Source organism: Rutilus rutilus (assembly GCF_951802725.1).
Source record: "Rutilus rutilus genome assembly, chromosome: 12".
Taxonomy (NCBI): Eukaryota; Metazoa; Chordata; class Actinopteri; order Cypriniformes; family Leuciscidae; genus Rutilus; species Rutilus rutilus.
In genome coordinates, this window is record NC_140217.1 from 12,619,370 (window position 1) to 12,645,076 (window position 25,707).

Here is a 25,707-nt window from a genome sequence, read left to right on the forward strand (position 1 = left end):
TTGCTATTATAACTTCGGATTTGCCAGGTGCATGCCAGGAGCGGTTCACAGCCAAGGAGACAAACGTTCTAGTCAGGGCCGTTAAAGACAGAGAAGTGGCAATGTATGGGGATGGGAGAAACCCACCCAAATTAGCATCGGTTAAACAGGCATATAATAATTTGGGTAAATGTGTAAGCTAGATTTATGCCTATTTTTTCATATCTTCATAAACACCACAGTGATTTCCCTCGTGTGGAATATTTTTCCTAGTAATACTAATTATGTATGGTTTGCAAAAATGGCAACTGCTGCGTCTGTGTAGATGAGAGAAGCAAAGTGTATGCGCATTGTGCACACACTACATTATGGCCAAGCATGCGCCCTTAAAATAGCATCTCAATAACGCGCCACAGACTTGAGTCTAGGTTTTTCCTGGTCTGTGGCGGAATTGTTTTCTGGAACTGCAAAATAGCACCAGGGAACGTTTGCACCAGAACACGCCTCTTTTCGCTGAACCGCCCAAATTTGGGAGCGCAAATTCATTCCCTAATTTACCGACGTGCGTCTGTGGAAGGAAAAGTCAGCTGTGCGTCGGGTGCAAAATAGGAATGATACATGCGTCGGTTTACAAAGTCAATTGTGCTGGGTGCAAGATAGGGCCCTTAGTTTTCATTGTAAAAAATTAAATACAGATTAATCCTTACAATCACAGTTACAAAAAAAGATACAAAAGTTATTCAGTCTCCGAGTGCACTGAGTGATTTTTCTCTTTTGTTGTTTGATTACCATTACCATACCGAATTATTGTCTGCCAAAATAAAGAACCAAATCTGAACTAGAGAACTTAAGAGAGTCAACAGTAATTTCAGTCTTACTTCCTGCACAAACCTAAGTAGGTTTGTAAAAAATTTGCATAATGCCAGCCTATAGTCTTTATAGGCTTCCTTGTCTACTTTGACCCTCCCTCAAACAGTGAAGTTGTACCTTAGACCTGGAAGAGTTTGGTTTGTGTTGTCGGCATGTAGAGAAGACTTTTTTTTTTTTTTTTTGCGCTGTGAAAGCAGATCTACTTTGCATGCACTTCATCTTTAATGTTTATGTCACTTTGTATACACTCACCTAAAGGATTATTAGGAACACCATACTAATACTGTGTTTGACCCCCTTTCGCCTTCAGAACTGCCTTAATTCTACGTGGCATTGATTCAACAAGGTGCTGAAAGCATTCTTTAGAAATGTTGGCCCATATTGATAAGATAGCATCTTGCAGTTGATGGAGATTTGTGGGATGCACATCCAGGGCACGAAGCTCCCGTTCCACCACATCCCAAAGATGCTCTATTGGGTTGAGATCTGGTGACTGTGGAGGCCATTTTAGTACAGTGAACTCATTGTCATGTTCAAGAAACCAATTTGAAATGATTCGAGCTTTGTGACATGGTGCATTATCCTGCTGGAAGTAGCCATCAGAGGATGGGTACATGGTGGTCATAAAGGGATGGACATGGTCAGAAACAATGCTCAGGTAGGCCGTGGCATTTAAACGATGCCCAATTGGCACTAAGGGGCCTAAAGTGTGCCAAGAAAACATCCCCCACACCATTACACCACCACCACCAGCCTGCACAGTGGTAACAAGGCATGATGGATCCATGTTCTCATTCTGTTTACGCCAAATTCTGACTCTACCATCTGAATGTCTCAACAGAAATCGAGACTCATCAGACCAGGCAACATTTTTCCAGTCTTCAACTGTCCAATTTTGGTGAGCTCGTGCAAATTGTAGCCTCTTTTTCCTATTTGTAGAGGAGATGAGTGGTACCCGGTGGGGTCTTCTGCTGTTGTAGCCCATCCGCCTCAAGATTGTGCGTGTTGTGGCTTCACAAATGCTTTGCTGCATATCTCGGTTGTAACGAGTGGTTATTTCAGTCAAAGTTGCTCTTCTATCAGCTTGAATCAGTCGGCCCATTCTCCTCTGACCTCTAGCATCAACAAGGCATTTTCGCCCACAGGACTGCTGCATACTGGATTTTTTTTCCCTTTTCACACCATTCTTTTTAAACCCTAGAAATGGTTGTGCGTGAAAATCCCAGTAACTGAGCAGATTGTGAAATACTCAGACCGGCCCGTCTGGCACCAACAACCATGCCACATTCAAAATTGCTTAAATCACCTTTCTTTCCCATTCTGACATTCAGTTTGGAGTTCAGGAGATTGTCTTGACCAGGACCACACCCCTAAATGCATTGAAGCAACTGCCATGTGATTGGTTGATTAGATAATTGCATTAATGAGAAATTGAACAGGTGTTCCTAATAATCCTTTCGGTGAGTGTATAAGTGCTAGGAAGCCTCCGGAGCTGAAAATCAGATATGGCAATGGCCGTTTCGTTTCCAACATGCGCTGAAAGCAGTAGACCAATCACAACAGACCAATCAGGGTTGCGTTTCTCAAAAGCATCGTAAGCAAAGTTGATTGTAGAGACCATTGATGGCAATGGTTTTACGATCTACTTAGGCTTACGATGCTTTTGGGAAACACAGCCCAGAGCAGAGTAGGCTCTTGGAAAGGAGGGGTTTAGAGAGAATGAATCCTTAATCAAACCGTTTCAGACAATGAGAAAAGAGGTGATGCTGCAATGTATATTATGAAAAAATTACAGTATTTTTTTTACCTTGGATGTAGACCCATGTAGACCTATTGTAGGAGATCTGCAAAACAAAATGAGCTACCTTTAAAATAGCATAATACTTTAAGATAACTTGAATTTATGATTATTGCCATTGTCACTCTTCATGGAGCAGCTGACAGGGTATGAACTTTCAACCACACTCCACCAGTACGCCAAGCTCAGAAAGGATACTTGTGGAAACAGTAACCTTCTCGCACAGCCACTGTGATCTTAGAAGCTGACATATATCTGACACTCTTACACATTACAGGAACTAGTTGCAACCAGACAAAAGACCAGGAGTATTTATCTGTCCATCCCAGTGTTCTTTTATATGGTATTCATTTTCATCACATACTGTTGGAAAACAGAGGAACAAAAGGGTGTTACAAATATCACAATACAGCGGAGGCAAAACATAACATTGACCTGATTACAAAAAATGGCACATTGTTCGACCTGACCTTTGTTTGTTTGTTTTTTTTGTTTGTTTTTTCACAACAATCCATTTGGACCATTTTCTCACAGCAACTCATTTGGACCATTTCATTTGTAATTTATCAGAGCACCTGCACCATTTACATTTATTCATTTAGAAGACACTTTTATCCAAAGCAGCTTACAATTGAGGAATACAACAAGTGATTCATCTAAAGAGGCAATAAACACAAAAAGTGCAATTAATATAAATTTCACCCATCGTTCAGGATATTACAAGCTAGAATAGGGAAAGATTAAGGAATAGTGAGTGCATAGGTGAAGGCATAGTGAAATAGATTTTATTATTATTATTCAGCAGGCTGCAGTTAAGTGCTCATGGAAGAGATGAGTTTTTAGCTTTGTAAGAAAAAATTATGTGGATGTCGAAGATCTCAAAATTAAAGTTTATTACAGCATAGCAGGGGCAAGGTACACAAAGCACCTTGGGTTCACCGGCGTCAGAATGAACCCAGAACATCCAAATCTCAAACCTTTTATCCTGTTACAGTTTACCAATCTTAATGTAAATGAAGTTGCTCCTGTTGTGACAGCTGTGGTGGAATCTGGGTCGAGGCAGACTACAATTTCTTACAGTCCCCTCTCTGATGCTCTTGGCCCAAAAGAAGCATCACATCCACTCCCTTCTCACAGATTACACCTCCCTTTTCTATTGGGCAGGTGCCCAGTGGCGGTGAAGCCCTGCCTTAGGTTGTCCCCCTCAGGCCACCGGAGAATCACCATCGGAGACACCTCATGCACACTGGTTACAGCTCCATCCGATTGGGCAGAATTATCAAAGAGACTCTTCTAAAATTTGGCAATATGATATACAAACATTTTCTTGGGTTTGGGTGAGAAGACATTCAAGGACCATCACAGCCAGTAGGAGTGTCCTAAAGCGATCATTAAGTTATCTGCAATTTGACGTTTAAAGTGTAAGTTGCAGGTTAAATTTTTCACGAAGTAATGCAATGTGTTTATTAAACATAAAGATAAGAACCGCCCACCATTGTTTTTTATACCAAAATGCTGATATAATATAGCCTGGATGCCAGCCGAACTTAGCCCCGCCCGCAACATTTTTTGTTCGGGAAGTTCGGTCTGGACTCGCTCCGTTGAGGAGCTATTATGCCCGAACAAAAATTGTTTGGACCAATCAAATTGTCAGGGCGGGCTTTATACGATGATGGACAGATGAGCAACGTAATCATCTACGTCACCAACGAGCGCTTGGGTTGAATTCGTTAACAACAAAGACGACAGCCGCTTGAGAATTGAGATTTCACAAGTTCACACTTACAAATAAGTCAGATAGAATAAATGCATATTTGACGTGCTGTCCAAGGAGACATGGTGTTTGATGACAAGTTGATTGGATTGATTATGTGAACGTGCTCCTGCCGAACTTTGTTTATGAAACATCATGTGTAGATTCCGCCATCGCGTCTGTTATAGAAGATATCGACAGCGCATTCATTTTAAAAGAGGAACAGAGAACCGCGATCAAGGCATTTGTCGATCGGAAACATGAATGGAAACTTACTCCGTTGCTCTGATTGGTTGTAGGTCTATCCAATTGAGTGCAGAGGCATTTTCCTTCCTGATTCGGTTGAAACACGCCCCATAATCAAAGCTCAATGGAGCAGTATCAGACTCGCATTCTGACTAGAATCTGAGTATGACGACGTCAGGCTAGATATAATATGAAAAGTTGGCACTTTTAACAGTGGTTTTAACTGCTCCCGCTCCCGCTCCCTTCCACTAGATGGGGCGTGACGTCATAAGAGGAACTCACTGTAGAGTTACCGTACGCTAGCAGCTATATTCGCCTTACATAACTTCAGAAAAGTTGGTTGTATGTTTTATTTGATAAAAAAAATTATGGATAAAATAACTCCATTGTAAACATACTCGTGTGTGCTGACTTCAAGGGGACCTTGATCCTGCCTGAAATGAGAATAAGCTATTCGCAAAACAAACGGGTTCAGGCACGTCAGATCAGCCGGTCGCAGATCGAGCTGTTCCACTTAACTCCAAAACGCGTTCACCTCACGGCAGCACGTACTCTCCACTGCTGATTCAATTGGGTGGCATAGCCCACACAAACACAGCGATGGGGACATCGATCTCTCTTTTTCTTTTCTGACAATAAACATCGCTAATTAAATCGTGAGAAATTGATAACGCGTGGATTGAGGAAGGGTATTACATGACGTTTGAGGCGCCGATGAGACTAGCGATTGGTGCCTGTGCAGTGTGTGCATCTCTACAGCTCTGATTTGGACTGACTTACTGTAAGTAAATAATGTCTTCAGTCGTTGTCCCTCCTTGCTATTCTACATGACGGCAATATTTTGAAAAGACTTGCTTGTTCCGTTATATTATTAACGTTACTCACCAGGACACCTGGCCAGCCCTCCACTAATTCTCCTCACACCAAGCATTAATAACTCTTTGAGTGCCATGGGTCCTGGCGATTTCCTCCCCTCTCTCACGCCTGACCGGTTAAAAATTGTAGGGCTGTGGTCCATAAAGAATTTGATGGTTTCCCACATCCTCAGTCGTTCTCCAAATAGCCATAATACTGTAAGAGTCTAGCAGAGTATGGGTTGCGAGTTCCTCTTATGACGTCATCACCCAGTAACTGAAAAAACACGCTACCTTTGGAGAAACCCCATTAAATGTTATTTTAACGCATTTTAAGACAGAAATAATTACATATATATATATATATATATAGAGAGCACTTTAATTTACACATTAATTGGCTGTGGTGGTTAACCTGCAACTTACACTTTAAACATAGAACACATAACATAGCCTAATGCATTGGCAAATAATAAGAAAGATCCATACACATACAGCCGTTTTAAAGGTTACATTCCAAATTAAACCAGAAAAGGCAATATCTAATGGCGCTTTTCCACTACACAGTACCAGCTCGCCTCGGCTCGGCTCGACTCGACTCGGCTCTGTTTGGTTTTCCACTGTGTAAAATTTGTACCTGTACCTGCTTCCAGGTACTTTTTTTCGTACCACCTCCGGCGAGGTTCTAAGCGGGCTGAGGCGAGCTGAGGCGATACTAAAATGTGACGTGAAAACACGGCAGACTGCTGATTGGTCAGAGAGAATCGTCACTATTCACTGCGTCATCATTGCACGCGCCAGACGGAGTATCCTGAATAAAAAACAGCAAAAACAAAAACATCCAAAAACAGCATACACTCGATTTCCTCCTTTGCCCTGTGTGTGTGTGGGTAGCGGGTGTGTCTCGCGCGTCTCGCGTAAAAGATTAAGTCACGGCAGTTTCCTGCGGCGTCGCTATGACGTCCAGGTACTATTGTGGAGGTACTATCTGCAATGGAAAACGGAGCGAAAAGCGAGCCGAGCTGAGTCGAGTCGAGTCGAGTCGAGTCGAGTCGAGTCGAGTCGAGTCGAGCTGGTACTGGTAATGGAAAAGCGCCATAAGTCTCCATAATGCATTTGTTTTGCCAAAATCTTGTCTTTTCTTCAAGGCCTTGTTGGGCTCTCACAATGTGTATCAGTGATGTTAGCATATTGTTTAGTTTTGATAACTCAAAAAAAATCAACAATCAATAGACAATATAATGTATGTGTGTGTGTCTGTCTGTGTGTACGTACTTTTTCATTTTGTCATGTGTATTGTGTCCATTTTCTTATTGTGGACATCCTATGTCCACTCGTGCATCCAAGAGACAATAATATAGGCTATCTAATGCAAATGAGTATGCATATATTTGTCTCTTCATGTGCAGTAAGTCTGTGTCTTTGTGCATTTCTTAGTGTGGGTATGTCCTCTGCCCACTTGTTTTCCATCTATGTGCAAAGTCTGATGACCATTTGTAGTCCGTAGTCTCTGAAATGGTTTGATCTCTTCTTGTTTCTCTTCTCCATTCTTTTCCACTTGGACCGTAAGTCCTTTTGGAATAGCAATGACTGGTGTTGTCCGTGTCTGTGTTGTCCATCAGTAACATCCATCCCATGGTGGGTCTCAGGGTTTTAAGATCATTTAGGCCTGGAGTTCTGGATCTTGCTGGTCTGGAAATCTCTGTATTCTGTTATTTTTCTTGAGAAAATCACCTGGCTCCATTGGTTCTACTGACCATCTCGTCATTCAAACCACCATATCATCTTTCTCCAGGAGGTTACACATTTCAGACCAACATCTCAATGCTTATACTGAAACAATAATCAAAAGAAGAGGTTGTCTCCCTTCCCCCCACAAACATATTTTCACATTCAAACATCCTTTCCTCATGCATGACAGACAAAGCTTTGAAGAGGTCTTTCATTGTCTTGACAATGTCTAGCAATGTGACCAGCTTTCCCACATGCATAGCAAAAAATAGCACCTTCTGAATTTATTCTTGCAAATCTCCTTGGTCTATGATGGAAACCATTAGATAATGTAGAACATTCTCTCTCTCCAAAGGCAGCACCTGGATGTCTAGATTTGGCAGCTTTCATTTGACTATTTGCATTAGCATTATTGTCGTAAAACTGTGTCATTTTAGCAATAATGATAAATATTCAGAGAGAGGTGTCACAAGCATTGTCACAGCAGACCGGGTGAGTGGGTCACATTTGTTAATCAAGGCAGACTTGAAAGTGACATCATTCTTAGTAATATCAGGATTGCCACTGAAAGTTTTAAACATCGCCAATAATCGTTCTGAAAATGCTGCTGGATGCTCCCTTTTCCTCATGTGCATCTCAGATATTTTATCCCAATTAACTGACATCACACCTAAGACTTCAAGCAGTGCCTTTTTCCTCTCTGACTTATTAGCATTTCTGTCCTTTACTTTCTTAGTTAAGGCTCGAGACAAAGTGTCAGGCAAGCAAAACGCTTGCATCACCATCTGTTAAATTGTAAACTTCAGCATATTCCTCCAAGGTTTTCAGAAAATCTAATGAATCTTGTTTGGTAGGATCAAATTTACCAATATTCTTCAAGTTCAGTTGGATTAAATCCTCGGACTATGGTAGAGGTCATTGGTTCCCTTCCTTCACTAGCATGCATAGTTGTAGTAGTATGGACTGGTGCCATGGTAAATCTGACTCTACAGTCAGAGTATTGTTTACTGAATGACTGTGAATCTTTTTCCCAACCCTCAGCACTGTCTTCCTGCAAATCTGGCATTTCTGGAACTGGGTAACACAATGTGACACCTAACAATGTCTTACTGTGGTTTTTGTCAGTTGTGCCATTCTTTATCATAAACTGACAAGCCACCTTTGCTTCCTCTAAATTGTCGGACAATGTTTCCACAGATGATTTAAGCATACTATTGTTCTAAGAAGTGTGATCTCATTCTGCATCTTGACCTTTTCTTCTTTCCAGATCATTTCACTAGCCAGGTAATTTTTTGTAGAAATTACCCCAGTAATTTCGCTCATTTTCATCCTATAACTCATCTACTCTCCTCCTAGCTACTTTGTATGAAGCAAAAAGAGCTTGAAGCGCATTAGCAATTTTCACATTGTTGTTCTTAGGCATTTTGGGATCATTTTCAAACTTAGAGATAGCCCACTTGTACGGTTTATCAACAATATTCCCTATTCCGTCAAACATTCCCTGAGAACCGTGTTTAGCAACGTATTTAACAATAATTTCTTCCATTTTCAAAAATTCTTATCAGGCTTTAGAGTATCTCGTGATCTAATTGTTATTCACAAAGTCTGATTTAAAAGACTACACGTTATCTAGTTCCTTTAAGATATCCGTTAGTCTAATTATTCACAGCTCCAGTACTTCAGATGCAAATGAACAAAATAGCCACACTACCTGAGGCTTCTAAACTAAACCACGGCCACAATCCATTGGGCCTTAAATTTCACTACGCAAAACAATTAAGAAATGTAACTCTGTCACAGTAAGTCGGACAAAACCACACTATGTCTGGTTTTATGTTATATTCTTAAAACAACCTACTTAGCCACCGTACTTTGGGCTTAAACAATATTTATCAAATTTAAAACACTGCCACAGTATGTCGGGCAAAACCACACTGCTTCGGGTTCTTGTTTTAAACTTCACAGAGTCACAGCGCGTCAGACTCACTAGTCTACACTATAACACACAATAGTTGTGAAATAATTCTGTGACCTCATTGCGTCGGGTCTATTCAATTTCTTTAGTATTTCCTCAGAATTATAACAACTTCACAATCAGTTTCAGGTACGTTAGAAACATACACATTTGTTTCAGTTACTTTAGAAACAACCAATCTAATATAACTCTGCCACCACACTACTTTGGGTTGATTCAATTACTTTAGAATATTAACAGAATAATTCTGGTTCCCTGACAAAAAACAGCATAAAATAAAGAAAACAGCTTTTTCTTACCTTTCCCCACTTTTTGTTGGAAATCCCTTGCTGGGTGGCTCACCAATGTAAGAAAAAATTATGTGGACGTTGAAGATCTCAAAAATAAAGTTTATTACAGTATAGCAGGGGCAAGGTACATGAAGCACCTTGGGTTCACCGGCGTCAGAACCTAGAACATCCAAATCTCAAACCTTTTATCCTGTTACAGTTTACCACTCTTAATGAAAATGAAGTTGCTCCTGTTGTAACAGCTGTGGTCTGTATGTTAATGAAGTTGAGAAACCCCATTGTCTGAGAAGGTTCTCGGTGTCCCACACCCATTCCCATTCTACAATTGATGATGACCATTTGCTCAGGATGTGATCAACCCAAATGGTGAAGAAACAATATAACTTCACTTCCTTCATCTCTATGATAATTAAGCCATTTTGGGCATGAGCTTATTCTAAAATATATTTTGGAGTGGAATCTGGGTCGAGGCAGACTACAATTTCTTACAGCTTTTTCTTGAAAATTGTGAGTGATTCGGCTGTCCGGATAAGGTTGGGAAGATCATTCCCACCAGCAAGGAACAGTGAATGAAAACGTTCTTGAGAGTGATTTTGTGCCTCTCTGTGATGTTACCACAAGGTGCCCATTCACTTACACACCGGAGGCTCCTTGAGGGCTTTCTAGGTTTCGTTAAAGACCAGTCAAGCCGCTGTGCCCTGGGACCTGTTTCAGAAAGGAGGTTAAGTGAAAACTGAGTATGTTAACCTTGAAATGAAGGAAACTGGGTTTTCCGTTTCAGAATGGGGGGTATGTCAAACCCGAGAAAGCAGAGTAAGTCAAGGCCGTTTCTGAAAGAGAGGTAATATATACTCATAGTCAGTTACCTCTGTGAACCTAACCTGGTCAGGAGCAGGTTTTCTTAGATAAACCCAGAGTTTTTCTTGTGTTGTAAATGTATTTTGATTTAAGAATGTTTAGATATTTTGACTGGAAACAACAAGACAAAAAGGTTAAGTAAGAAAAGCATTTTTTGCAGTGCAGTACATTAATTTATTGCGCATTTTTCTATATAACATCGGAGATGCAGAGCACATTAGTAAGGCCACTGTATCAGAGCAGGAAGGAAAGTGTGCCTCGTTCTCACACTCTTTCTGAGAGTTTTTGTGTTGTCCTGGACACAAACCTGTGATATCCATCAAAGAGGAGATTCACAGGATTGCAGGTCAATGGTGGAGAAATCAGTTTAAATGAGGCTAATCTGATAAATGATGTTCACTTGATAACATATTGCTGTGACCTCTGGAAGTAACCTAATAATTAGAATTTCCTTTATGATTTCAAGTGTGGTTGAATGTATTGATGACACATAATCCCATCATCGCACTTTCCGAAAATGAACCAGATTACTGTATGGAATGGGAGGTTGCCAGATGGAAGGGTAGAGATATAGTGTATGTCGTAACCACCACAGCTGTTAAATTAACACAAATTATTCACAATTTATTTGGTCATTTTTATTTACTACAAATACAAAAGCAACAGTAATTATTTTCCTGTTGGATTTTAATATTCTTCCAGTATTGTGTATCTCCTTTTAATCTATCAGTGGTGGTGCAGGTCCAGTCTCTGTTGGTGGAGTAGTCAAATGTTAATTTCATGAACCTAATTATGTAAAAATTAACATTAAAATGTAACAGGTTGGATTAGAGAACATTTAATTATCTGAAAAGAGCATTATACAACATGGAAACGTGCGGCACATTGAAATAGACACTAAATTATATTTATTTAATATTTCAAATGTTTGTAAAGTCATGTAGCCTACAGCCATGAACATTTTATGCTTAAAGATTTAACTGATTGAATTAGTTTTAATGTTTTTAGTTGTTGTCACGTGTTTTTTTTTTTGTGTGTTTTTTTTGTCTGTGGGATACCATGAAAATGAGAATTAGTTCAATAACTTACTAATAAGGGGCTACAGGTGAAAAATAGCACTTGTGCTACAACCTGTCACAATGCATCTCTCCTTGTTTTGATACAAGGTTAATGTTAACTTGTGCATTGTCCCTGTTTAAATAAAATGAATCTGAACTTACCTTCCTGTCAGTTTTCACCTGATAATATAACCGTGATTGAGAATACTTGTGTATTGACTCAGAAGTATGCGGACGTCTTTTTGTCGGGTGCTGTTGCCATGGTGAATCGTAATTTCTGAGCTCCATTGATCATGGCTTCATAGTCATGGTGCACGCGCTTAACTCAGAGTCAACCTACTCAGAGTAGATTAAATTACCTCAATTCAGATGTTCTGAAACCGAAAACTCAGAGTTTCCCATCTCAGGGTAAATCAACTCAGAGTTCAAGTTTTAACTCAGAGTTGGTTGAACCTCCTTATTGAAACAGGCCCCTGGATCATTTGCTAGGGTTTTATTGCACATGTTGGAAGTCCAGCCAGAAGAGAATTGCAGTAGTCCAGCCTAGAAATGACAAGGGCCTGGATAGGGGTGGTTGATATACTGGTAGACACGATTTACCGGTAGAAATTAGTCAACCGGTAGAGATTTTGGACTATTGTCTCTATCGTGGTTATGCTCACGTGAAATTGCTGTGCTACGCAATCACGAAAGTTTGCATGCATTTTTAAGTAATGCGGTTTAAAAACAAGTGATTTTAAACCATTGAAGTGCAATAATCAGTGAAAGACAACTCATTTCGCTATATGCTCATGCTGTCAGAGAGACGCGTGCACATGAAGCCTTTGCTCATAAAGCCGTTGCTCATAAAGCGCATGAGAACTGAACTGAGTGCTTTTTGCTGACTAATTGGTCTTAAATGGTTAAAAAATGTCAAAGTGACCATGTATTTGTCATTTATGTATTAAAGGTGCACTGTGTAAATTTTAGCGGCATCTAGTAGTGAGGTTGTGAATTGAGCTAGCTTCTGAGTCTTGCACGAAGAACAACATACATAGTGACAAAACGCGTTTGTCCGTTTAGGGCTACTGTGGAAACATGTCGGCGCATTTCAATGTAATTGGACCTACGGTGTATCTTGATAGAAATGGCTCATTCTAAGGTAATAAAAACATAACGGTTCATTAAGTAACATCTTTATACACCACTGATAACATAGTTATGTATATGATATTGCATTTCTGTCAACAGATCCTCCAAAATATTACACAATGCAGTATATTGGATCTGTGCAGTCGGTCCAAATTGTGACAATAGTGACAGCATCCAAATTACCTGCTGTCGTTATTAATGTTAATCAAATAAAAAAAGAGAATATCTCTCACTGCTCTTGACTGAATCACTTTTGTCACTTTGATAAGAATAAATATATATTTAATGTATACAGTGAAGACTATGCAGTGTCTTTTTACATTTTTTATACATTTATACTTTATACATTTGATTACTTTATACAATTTATGTAGTAGCTATTTCTTATTTCTAGTGCTTGAAGTTTTTCAGGTAGGCTATTTCATTTGTGTCTTTGTTCTATTTTAGTTTATTTTCCCATGTGCTTGTAATTAGTTTCTTTGTTCTTTTATCAGTTTCAGTAAGCTTGAGAGTTTTTTTTTTTTTTTTTTTGTGATATTGAAAATGGTGACAGGAATTATGAAATTTCAATCATAACCTTATTTAAAGCTAAAATAACAATATTGTGATATCGTTAACGTGAAATAAAATTGGTCATATTGCACACCACTAGGCCTGGATGAGAAGTTGTATTGAATGCTCAGTTAGGAGGGGCCTGATCTTCCTGATGTTGTACAGTGCAAACCTGCATGATCACACCAGAAAGCGTAAACTGTTAATGGCTGTGCTAGAAAGGATCTATGTTCTCTGTTAATACATTGTCCTCCCAGGTTATTTTGAAACTTAATGTCTGAAATTTCACTCAGGAATTTCAGTTTCTTTGGTCAAGCAATGCCATTGTTTTGTGGTTGTTCTTTAAAAGCATCAAAAGTAACTTGTTGGTTGACGGGTGATATCTTTAAAAGTTGAAGGAGGATGTTTAATGTAAGTTATATTTTTGTTGTTGTCCGTCAATGCTCTTCGAATGACATTTTGACAATGTCTGCATAGCTTGACGCCACACTTGCCACAAAAGAACTAAGTAGACTTTCTTTTTAAGGGGGCACAGTGCACTGAGACTGTACTCCGGGATTAAGGCCCTGATATACTCACAGTGAAGTTATTTTTAGTTCTTCGCTTAGGGGTAAAAAGAAGTTCAAAATACTTGATCAGCGATATAGGCTACTGTTAGCGAACATTCCGGGTCTGCCCACACTTTAGATGAATATGTACTGTTGTAATCAAAATTATTCAACCCCTATTGCAAATCTGGTTTATTTGCAAAATGTACAGACTTTCAGCTGTTTACAATGAACAAATCAAACAAAAGTAATTGAAAAAGCTCAAGTTATTGTAACTGAAATGTTTCAAGTGGATTTCGCAAATTCAACTGAAAATGCAACTTTTAATGACTTTAATGACTCCTCTCAAAATTGTTCAACCCCTGAATAGAATCCCTCACTACAGCACAAATCTGCAAAACAGGTGTTGTCTCAAGCACACCTCATGCAACTAATCAAGGGCTTCATCAGTTGCATCAGGTGTGTTTGAGCTAGAACACATGAAATATCTGAACTGGCTAGGTTTGTTGAGTGTCACGTTTGACTGCATGTTTGAAATATGGCTACTTTATAAAAATTGTTAAAATTGTTTAAATTACTTTATAGTATAAAACATAAAAACAGTGTTATAGTCTCAGTTACAGTTACAACTAAACAGTTTTTACTATAAAGCGCCTCTGTAGTGTGTTCATGTTTTGACTCGTGGATGTCTGACCTTGACGGACTGAACAGAAGAAATTAACTAGAGAAGATTTCCACATCAAAGAAGGCGGGGCCTCAGAGCATACATACCTATTTTATGTAATCGCCACGGCAAGCTGTTTCGAACTCCCGAAACGAACACCGAACAAACTTTCTTTTGCCTTAATTTTGTTGAAATGACGTCACACCACTTTGTTCTTAAGTTTAGCTTGAAGTGTATCAGGGCCTTTATTCTTTTTTATATGACTTATTGATGCTCTGGCCCACATATTTATTTAGTGGGGACACTGAGTGTTCTGAGGTCTGGATGAAAATCTCCAGAATGATAACAGTAAAAAAAATGTATTAGTATGCTGTTCTCTGTGTCTTTGTGAACTTGTTTCTTGAGAAAGTAGAGTAACAGAGGCTGCATTGTCTTTGATTCATGACTCATTTACTGTTGACTTTCGTTTACAATCTAAAGCCAAATGCGCTACAAGACTGAAGATCTCTGTCCTGTGTATGCTCAGGTTTCTTAGTTGCGTCAATTGCTGAATTTGAATTTAAATCTGAATCTAGCTATGATCCCGGAATATATTCTCTCACAAACTCATGTACTGTATGTGGCAGTTGGAAAGTTTTTTTGACAACGTGCCATCAAATAACGTGAATGCTCAGTGCTCACACATGAATATGTCAGATGTTACAATGGTACACAGTCCAATATCACAACGTGTCCTTTTATTAGGTCACTTTGGCGCTGCATCATTTGCTGATGCTATGGGAACCCCACCCAGAAGTGATTATCTCTAAAGCACGGACAGTATTCACACCAATTCATAGACAAATGGAGCTCTACCGTAGCTCTTTTTCTCAGTTGTACATCCCGACCAATATAACTGAAGCCCAGTACCATTTTATCCAGATTTTTGGTCTTCATGGTTACAAGTTTCTCTTAGCCCAACATGACATTTCCTCATCTTTTCAGTAAAAAAAACTGGATTAGTTTCCCTGATCTACGTGTATTCCAAAATGGAATCAGCGATACAGCTAAATAAATTATATTTTACTTTGTTGAGTTGTGAATATGAATTTGCAGTCTGTATTGAATGTGATGCAATACAAACAAAATAATTGCAAATCAGCATACAATGCAACCAGTTACGTGTTTAGGAAAAATGACTATGAACCAGTTCTTTAATCACTAGTTTTAATCTATCTGACGAATGCTTCGCTGAAATGAATCCATCAGAGCAGCTAATCAATCAACATGTGATTCACTTAGTGAACTGCGAGGACTTTCAGTGATGGGCATTTTGAAATGTTTCAATATCATTACTGGTTAATAAACGGGGATCTACACACCCATTCTGACTCAGAAACACTGACAGTTTGGTCTGCTTAGTCTTTAAAAGCATGCAGTTTGGCTCTAAGATTGGGTCCATTACACAGATCCCCGCCCATCAAATCAAATAATGTGATTCAAGTTGGACTGTGCTGAGACAAGCTTTTAGGCGAATTGCTAATTGCCCCTATTAGATTCATCAGAAAGACAGGCATGTGAAAAAAAAGTCCAAAGACAACCTTTGGGGAAATCAGTTTATTTTATGTACAGTATAGACTCACAGTACAGAACAATACATAATATTCACACAGAATGTGTTTTGTGGTTAAAAACATGAGACACAGGACAGTGGAATAAAGAAGAATAAATGTAAGGTCTAAAGACGTGGTTTTTAAAAGTTGAACAACTTTTTCTCTTCATATGCAGCCCCTTAGAATATCTGTTGTGGCCTGTAACTGGTTTCTTTTGTCTAAAGCTATCCAAATGAAATAAGTGTTATCCGAAGGAGGACTTGAGGTTTAAGCTGAGAATAAGCTGATATCCCTGCCCTCTTTACAGTTCCTGAGGCATCCAGCAGTTATCAGGCAGTCAACCTTTCCAACAACATGTTTCCATGTTTGCCTCCACTCATGTAACACACCATTTGTTGTGATGCGTCTAGTGCAGTGGTGTAGAAAGAGAGGAAAGTAGAAAGCCCGGTCGTCTTGGATTCTGTCCTTGCCATCGGATTATATCCCCCTACAGCAAAGTAGTGGTGCTGGAGCAGGCGCATCTCTCTCATCACTTAAATCACTTCTGTGCGCAGGTATCATCTATTATCTTGTGGTGTGTCTTCAAGATCGTCTGTGGTTGGAGTATAGAAGCAACCCTAATGCTCTACCAACTCAGATGGCTTGGTCATGTTGTGAGAATGCCGCCAAGTCGCCTTCCACGTAAGATACTCTACGGTCAGTTACATCTTGGCTCCCGATTTGCAGGCGGTCAAAAAAAGAGGCTGAAAGACCAACTAAAAGGCTTTCTTAAGAAGTGTGTGATAAAGCCCACATCCCTGGAAACTAGTGCAGCGAATCGCACGCTCTGGCAGCAACTCTGTCAGAATGGAGTACAAAGCTACGAAGACAGGAGAACTGAACATCGCCTGACTAAAAGACATCAGAGAAAGCAGGCCATGCTTGTTCCTGCCCCCTTAAGGCCATCAGGAGAAACTTTTGCATGCCCCGTCTGTAAAAGACAGTGTGCATCCCGCATCGGACTATACAGTCATCAAAGAACCCACAAATTATAGGAGAAGTCATCATCGGACGATGATGGACTACCCAGAAGAAGAAGAAGAACACACCATTACCTTGTAAAACCCACTGTTTATTAACTCCATAACTATTCAGAAATAAAAGTTGTAAGAAAACAGAAAAGGGGGGTGGTAGGACCATACATACTGTAAGAACTACATAAGACGTCATAAGAACATAATCACAATTTAATCACACCTTTAATTAAAATTTGTAATCAAATATATTTTCAGTTGAAGCTTAACATTTTAATTATTTGACATTTTAAACATTTGTTTAATGGCGTCTTTTGACTAAGTACTATAGGTATGAAGGTCAGTATCATCCATACCGATATTGATGCCTCTATTAAATTAATAGCAATAAAATGAGTTATTATAGCTATTGAACATTACAGTATTACATTACAGTATTACAGTATATTCACATAGTTACTTCAGGAGATGCATTAATTAATTTTAATGTGTTAAACAGCAAACATTAATCACATAATTGATATATTGCTGAAATTACTCAAATTGGACTAAGAGCTGTCAAGCGCATTATTAAAACCTGGAAGGATAGGGATGAACCATCATCAGAGCGAAGAAAAATGTGGTCTGAAAACAATCTTGAATGACCATGATCAGAGATCACTTAAACGTTTTGTTGAGTCGAATCGTAGAAAATCGACAGTAGAACTCACAGCAATGTAATAGTGAAAGTAAGAGCATTTCCACACGCACTATGAAACGAGAGCTCAAGAGATTGGGAATGAACACCTGTGTGGCCTTAAGAAAGCCAAGCCAAGACTCTGGAGCAATGCAAAAAGGTCATATGGTCTGATGAGTGCAGATTTACTCTGTTCCAGAGTGATGGGCACATCAGGGTAAGAAGGAAGCACATAAAGCGATGCATAATCCCTACTGTACAAGCTTGTGGAGGCAGTGTTATGATCTGGGGTTGCTTCACTTGGTCAGTCCTAGGTTCAGCAACAAAATGAGTTGTGTAGGTCAGCTGACTACCTGAATATACTGAATAACTAGGCTTTCCCATCAATGACCACCACAGAGTCCCGATCTTTACACCATTGAGAATCTTTGGGATGTGCTGGAGAAGACTTTATACTGCCGTTCGCCTCTCCCATCCTTAACACAAGATCTTGTGAAAAATTATTACAACTCTGGAGTCTGGACTGAAATAAAAGTTGAAATATTGTTGAAAAAGTTGAAATATATATATATATATATATATATATATATATATATATATATATACATGTCCTTACAATATCAATTTTGTATCAGCACTTTTTGTATTGTTGGTCAAAAGTTACAGCATAAGCAGTTGGTAAGTAAGTAATTCATTCTTTTTAAGGCCTTTAAACAACTTTCACTGAAATCATCAAACAAATCATCAAATTATAGGTTCAGTTTTTTTTTTTTTTATCAAAATGTTGGTGCTCCTATAATTTCTGCTTGCAGCTTTATTTTACCATGAAGTTGGTTTACTGACACTAATTTTTTTTTTTTTTTTTTTTTTTTTACATGTGCCTCACTTTGATTTCAAAGTGCGTTCAACCTATTATAAGATTTTTAAGTATTTAATTATACAAAATTATTTAATTAAATTTAATTAAGCAATTATGTGAGCATAATGTGATAAAAGCTATTTTAAACACTGACTCTTTCATTTTGAGTTTAGAGTATGTGAAGAAATTTTGCAGATATTCTTCCTAACTACAGCACTTTTTTTCATGCAGAAATTGCAAGGGAATTGGCCCCAAAGTCCGACAGCAAGCTGAAGGGAATCTCTACCACCCGGCTCAACCCACAGCACCACCTCTGGTATGCAGTGCAAACAGGCAGGCATTTTTTGCTCTCCAACTCCTTCTCTTTTTATCTCTGCCTCAGGCGTTACATTTTTTTTGTCTGCCTATCCTACCCAAAGCCCAGCATTTATGCACAATAGCAATCAAGAAGAACCTCTCAATTGCACACGGTTGAATTTTTTTATTTTATTTTATTTGTATTGTTAATTGGCACAAGATAATGCATATTGTCCCATTAATCATTTGTTAACAGATTTTAAATCCTGATCTGTCTGTCCTTTAGGCATCTAGTCTGTGAGGACACCCTGCCATGTGATAAAGAAGACAGCCATCCTCCTTTCCGGTACCTCTTGGCATTTCTTCAGCAAGGTGAGTGTTTCTGTTCTCCAAGATGGAGAAATGCAAGCTTTTACCTGCTTCACTCAAAAATGTTTGTGTTGCTAGAGCCAGCAACAAGAAAGGTATGACGAATGAGATAAGGAATTATATGGTGACTACGGCATGTGATGACTTGCCCGTAACAGGAAAGAGCTACAAATGGTCAGGGTAGCTGAACATGTTGTTGTCAAGTCAAGTCAAGTCACCTTCATTTATTTAGCGCTTTTAACAATAAAGATTGTTTCAAAGCAGCTTTACAGTGATAATAGGAAATTAAAGTAACAGAGATTGTTTTGGCTTTACAGCAGCTCTAGAATAAAGTTATTGTCCAGCTAAAGTTAGTTTTTGATTGATTCACTTCAGTTGCAAAGATCATTATTTATTAACTTAGGAGCCGCTTACTCGACACCATTTTAAATGAAAACAGAAAACTTTTAATGCGTTCTGGCCGTTTATTTGCATGACAACGTTGTTTGAGTTGTAGACTCAAAGAATGATTTATATCTAATACATTAATACAGAATTAGAGATTATTAGACTAAATAAAGCTTGAGATGGGTGTGATGTTCACCTTCAGGGAATTTATAGTCTGTTTGTTGCACATGCCCCTTCAGCTCCATTTAAAATGTGATTCACACATGACAGTTACAGTTCTTTAATGATTCATAGTACACATTTTCATCAGATCACTGTGGGAAATAGTGCTTCCCAGGTTAACACTAGGACACAAAGGTATTTGTATCAGCACTTGCTTTTGTTAGGGTCCTGCTGTTATCCTTGGAACTAAACTCTGAGGTCTTGATGGAAAAAGGGAGAGTCACAGAAAACAGATTTATCTCATTCTTCTTGAGAGAGTGATCCAACTGTGAGCGGCTGGTTCAGCTTTCAAGAGCCCCAGCCCCCTGCTGGCAGCCTGACTCTCCTCCAGAACCCCCCTATCGGAAGGGCTCGCAGCAGGCTTGACTTGTGGTGTGATAAGCATTCAGCTGTTGTGACCAAACCCACCCAACAATCTGACAGTGATTTTAAAAAGACAGGAACATAAAGTAACATCACTCATGCCCTCTTTTTCTCCAACGCACAAATTGTTTCACATAGTCATTTGTGATTTAAGTTGTGTGCACATGCCAAAATGCTCATTAACACTAACATACACAGAACATTTTAATGAATAAACAAAGTACAGCTGATATCATAAACAGACTTTTTGTTTCCATATTCTTATTTTATCTCTGTAGGTGGTCAGTGAACTTTTCAGAGTCAGAGTCTTTTGTGCCTGTACTGTTGTTTGTGAAATGCATCTGATGTGCATGTATTTATCTTAAAAAATATTTCTCACTGTTTCTTGAAGATTGCCATTACAGTATATCTATATTTAAAGTTTCAATATGGATTTATTTTTTTTAAGATTGATTCATTTCCGTTGCAAAGATCATTATTTATTAACTTAGGGGCCACTTACATGACATGATGTGAGTAGTGTGTTCACACTAAAAATGTCATATTGGACCACTCAAATGTTACAGCTTTAATTACATAGCGGATGGGCAGGGGCTATTAGAATCCAATGTTGAATGACAAAATAACCTTATAAAATTCATACACTATATGGTTGAGTACATGGTGCAAAGGAAAAGTGTAGTGCATAGTCTAGTGTATAGTGCGTCATTTGGGACACAACTCTTGCATTACCCTGATTCACAATGGTGAGCTTTGTTATAATAATGATTTATTATTTGAGCTCTCAGGAAATGTCAGTTTCACGTCATTCGTCATTGCTTGGTTACGTTATATCCGTGAAAAAAGAGAAGAAGGTCCAGCTATTACAGTGCCACGTGTTAAGGCCCTGATTATATACTATACAAACGAAATCTCGAACATAATTTCAAACAAAATTAGGCCAAAACAAAGTCTGTTTGGAGTTCAGGTCAGTCGAGGTCAGACATACGCACCTAAAAACCTGAAAACACCTGAGACCTGCTTTATAGTAGAAACTGAAGCCAGCTGAAAACGCTAGGTGCTCTGCTGAAAACGCATTGCTTTGGGCGCTTGAGAGCATTTTGGCAGCGTTGCGTTTTTTTTCAGTTGAGACACTTTTCTTGTTATGATACGCGAAAGTGTTACTGGTATCTCATTTCACACATATTTTGTTTCTGTGTTGATTCTATATTAAAAATGTAACGTATTTTCTCTGGCTCTTGTTTTAAATTATTTTGTTCTGTTATTATGCTTCTTGTTGTCATCTGTTAACGTTGTACAAGCAGAATGTGGCGGTTGGTCGGTGTGGTATTAGGCCCGCCCCTCCTCCACTGTGATTGGACGGTTGGGTGAAAAGTGACAGTGATGAGGTTTTACCCATAGACTGTAAAAAAATATGGACGTAGTGTCCGTGACGTCACCCGTAGGTTTCTGAAGACCGTTTTTGAAGCCTAAAGTGGGCGTGGCCGACCGTCGCCATCTTGGTAGCTCACTCCCGAATTTATTTATTTTTACAGTCAGACAATTAGCTGCGGTAACCTGACGGCTAACAGACAACAGACAAACGGCTAATGATGACTAATGACCACAGCAGCGGGAATCCACCTGTCACTCAAAAGTGGACACCCTTAATTATACAGAAATGTAAGGCTTAATATAATTTAAACAGATGAGTTATAAAAAAAAATCACCCCCCTCACAGTTGTCATGAAGGGCAAAATTAGCTGTATAGACCAAAGCCACTTTTTGCTCCATGCTGTAAACATGTTTTTTTTTCCTGCTGTAAAGTTGGGCATTTAAACATGGGGGAGATACAGATTTGACTCACTTTTGCAGCCAGCCTCAAGCGGCCAGTAGATGAATTGCCGTTTAATACACTTCCGTGTTGGTTTCAAGAGAGAGACAGGGAGGTTGCCGCTTGGTTTTACCCAAAGTTGAACATTCTTCAACTCTCGGCGACCAGTAAAAAACGCCGAGCGTTCAGCGCTTCAGCGTGAAAAAAAACGCTCAGCGCCTCGTTTAAAAAATGCGGCGCTCCCATTGAAAACAATTGGAAAAATACGCAATTGAAAACAATTGGAAAAATAATTCAGATTTACACAGAAACTGACAACTAAAACCAACTCTGACGCCATCTCTATTTTTTTTGTTTAACTGACACAGAATGGAATGCGCAGGATTGTCTGATATCAAAGGCAGCAACGCTACTTTCAAAAAATCAGATGAAGGTATCTCAGGAGACAAGAAGTGAAGCTAACATTGGATTCAGATATGCCTTGCCTTCCTACCTTGGAATGCATCCTCTGAAGTCAGCATTTTTAAGCTGTTAACTGCATTACAGTATTGCGCTGCCACACTGGTCAAAATGCGTTATTGCAGGCCTTTACAATAAGTCTAAGAGATTCGACAATTTATTTATTTATTTATTTATTTTTTTTTTGGACATTGACGATAATATCAACTAATCGTTTCATCCCTAGCAACAACTAAGAGACTATACAAGATTTAAAAGCGATCCAGAGTTTGCTTTTTTTTTTTTTTTCTGGCTCGAAAGGTAAGATATCCAACAGTCTTTTTGCTGAATGTCATTGTCCACTGGTGGTGGTTGAGGAGAGACCCCGACATGATTGTAAAGTGCTTTGGGTGTACAGTAGTACATATGAAAAGCGCTATATACATGCCTCATTCACTCATTCATTCATTCATTCATTCATTGTTGCCTAACTTTTGTAATGTTATTCGTTTTAAATCAGTTATTTTCAGTGATTTAAAACAACAAAGGCAGGTACCTACTCATTTTAAGTTGTCTTTTCTCTTTGGAGGCCATGAATTTTTGCATCATTAATGACATTCGCTCTGATAAAATCATCGCCTGTAACCAAGATACACCAGTACACCTCAAATCATTATATTCATCCACGCTGAAAAGCTAAGCCGAAGCCCAGCTCACATAATAACCAAAACAGTGTTCTTCCATGAATACATTTTTAAGATAACACTACAGTTTTATGCCTCAACCACTAGTGGGCCAAATCTTCCATACTCCAGCTTTAAATAACTGTTGGTGTCTCAAAAAGGGGGGGAAAGGGTTTCTTATTGGGACAAAAGTATTTTACAAGGTTGGTCTTTCTGTTTTCTTAGATGGCTCTTTGGACTCTGTGAGTGTACTTGCCACCAAAGAAATGCTTTTTCTCCTTGATGAAGACCACCAATGGAGCAAGAGTCAACCTGAGGGCCAAATGAGCAGTGGGAAGGTGACTGTTCAGGAAACTCAGCCAATCAGTTGCCTCAGTTCCGTTCATCTGTTCTCATCCAATCCATGCCAGGTGGACCTAAAACTTTATGATGAGGTGTGTGTGTGCATCTTTACATGTTCTCACTTAAACTATAGAGAACTTAAGAGCAATTCTCTATGAAACCATTAAACAATATGGCTACTATAGAATAAATGAAGGTTTTTGTTGCTTGTTTAATTTTTTTCACAGATGGACAAGAAAGAAAAGACATGGTCTTTACATGCTGAAGATGAAGAGCTGGTACAAGACCTGGTGGACTGGATCACAAAGCAGTGGGAAAAAATGTTTGGCGTCAAACTGGCTACTATCAAGCAGTAACCTCTAGCCACAGTGTTAAAGAAAAGCACATACCTTACAAAATGAAGATTCCTGCCTCAATCTACCTGCTTTTAATCTGTATTACTGTCTTTGTGTAAATGTTGACTATTTGTCTTTTTGTCTCCAAATTACCCTCACAAATTCCCTTTTTAACTTCCCTTGGTTGTGCTAATGTCTTTATGCAAATTCGGAGTGTCTTTTTGACTTTGTACAACAAAACACCAACATACCTTATAATACATAACTATGCATGCATTAAGTTGATTTATTTAGAATTTTGTAGATGTTTGAATATGGAATTGAAGGGGTGTTTGTTTCTCAGGGTGAAAAGCCTTTCATTGTGCTCTCAGAAAGGTTCATAATTGGGTTATGCAGGTCACAGGATAATAACAGCTTTACTTGAGTGTTCGTGGTGTTAATTCAATGGTAGTTGTTAAGACATGTTGCTGAACTAAATACCATCTTACTCTTTGAAACTTTCTGTTGAAGAAGTTTCTCAACTGTAAATGTGTACACATTAATTTTCTGTGAACTAGCACTTGCAGTATGTTTTGTGTTGATTTGTTTTATAAGGAAACCGGCATACATGTATCTCATAAATGTAAAGTTTAACAATTGTTCGCCAAGTTACAAAATATTCTATTCCAGCACTTCTATAGAGCATGTAAAAAGAGAGCTAGTGACTACACTTTAAAACGTAATGGTCACAGGAAAGGAAACCTCAAATGGCTGTGAAGAGCCTGAAGAGAATATTTAATATAACCACATGCAGTTTTGTACCAAGTCATTTGTGTCATTCAGATGTTCTTATTTCTTTATAATTGGTCTAAAATAATAGTGAAACGGTACATTGTTGTTAACAAAGTTGAAAGCATACTGTCAGTCAATTTAAAATGTATTTAATGTGTATTTATTTATCTTTGTACTGGTCTCCAATAAGGAAATATGATAACTTTTATTTTTGTAAACATAATAAAGTATTCAAATCTTATACATCTTTTCTTTATGTCCTATCAATGGCAGAGAAATAAGGAAATGAAAATTGATTGTTGCACATAAGTTGGTAAAAATTTGTTTGCCAACTTAACGTTCCTAGGTTAAGTATTGTACAAATTTTATAATATAGGTAAGTATTTTATGTTATGACACTTACAGTAATTATTGCACTCCCTTACACACCTCTTTTCAGTCCTTTATGACAAAGTTGCATTTTTTTCATTCAGCAGACACATTTTATGTAGAAACGGCTGCACAGAAATAATTGAGTTTGGTCTCTGGTTCATACAAGAACATGCAAACATTTAGTATAAGTCTTGCATATACATGTCAAGCCCATGTGCTTAATGTTAAGCAATTGTGATGTACTACATTTGCAGGAAAAGGAATGCGTCTACCTGCGTCTTTTGAAATAATGTATTTAGGTGAAATGAAAGGGACAAAAATCGTGAACATTATAGCCTATGTTAGTTACATCTATATTTTGCTATTGCTTTTATTGGATGCTGATATATGACAAGGTTGTGTGCCCTAAATGAGAAAGCCTTTTAAATTCCAGTGAAATTCTGAAATTTGAATTGAGGTAGCAAACAAGATACAGAATTGCATTGTGAATTTGAATTAAAGGAAGTAAAATTAAACTTATGATTTTAACTAGAAAAAGAATGTTCATCAAGACAAACTGTTCAGGTTATAGTCAGAGAAACAAAGAGAGACAAAGGCAAATAGTTACATCAGACAGAAATGATGCAACATAATTTATTATGTATTTCATCCATTTAGTTATTTTTAATAACTTTATCTTATAGTGACAACACTTATTACCTTTGTTGAAATTGTATAGGATATTGCAAGTTAATAAATTCCCCTTCCTCTCATTTCAATTCAACTTCCATGTGGCCAATTCAGTTCATTTTCCTCAAAAAGTGATTTTTTTTTTTTTTTTTAAATACTACATTTTGACCAAATCCTTACGTATTGCTTGTTTATTATA

General features: G+C 38.4%; 1 protein-coding gene across 3 annotated transcripts in view; it reads left to right on the forward strand.

Moving 5' to 3' along the window:
* stk11ip (serine/threonine kinase 11 interacting protein) overlaps positions 1-24,710 on the forward strand; it is a 62,241-nt gene extending 37,531 nt beyond the window's left edge. Inside the window, exons 23-26 of one of the 3 annotated variants that reach the window (XR_014629406.1) lie at positions 18,679-18,780; positions 19,031-19,116; positions 23,245-23,453; positions 23,589-24,710. Coding sequence is in view for 2 of the 3 variants with exons in the window: in XM_084426090.1 (XP_084282216.1) it covers positions 18,679-18,763; positions 19,031-19,116; positions 23,245-23,453; positions 23,589-23,717 (509 nt within the window). In the remaining variant the exon portion in view is untranslated. Of the gene's footprint in view, positions 1-16,453; positions 17,047-18,678; positions 18,781-19,030; positions 19,117-23,244; positions 23,454-23,588 lie in introns of those variants that run through there. The other 2 variants (XM_084426090.1, XM_084426091.1) reach the window with 2 other exon arrangements.
* The last annotated feature ends 997 nt before the right edge of the window (positions 24,711-25,707 follow it).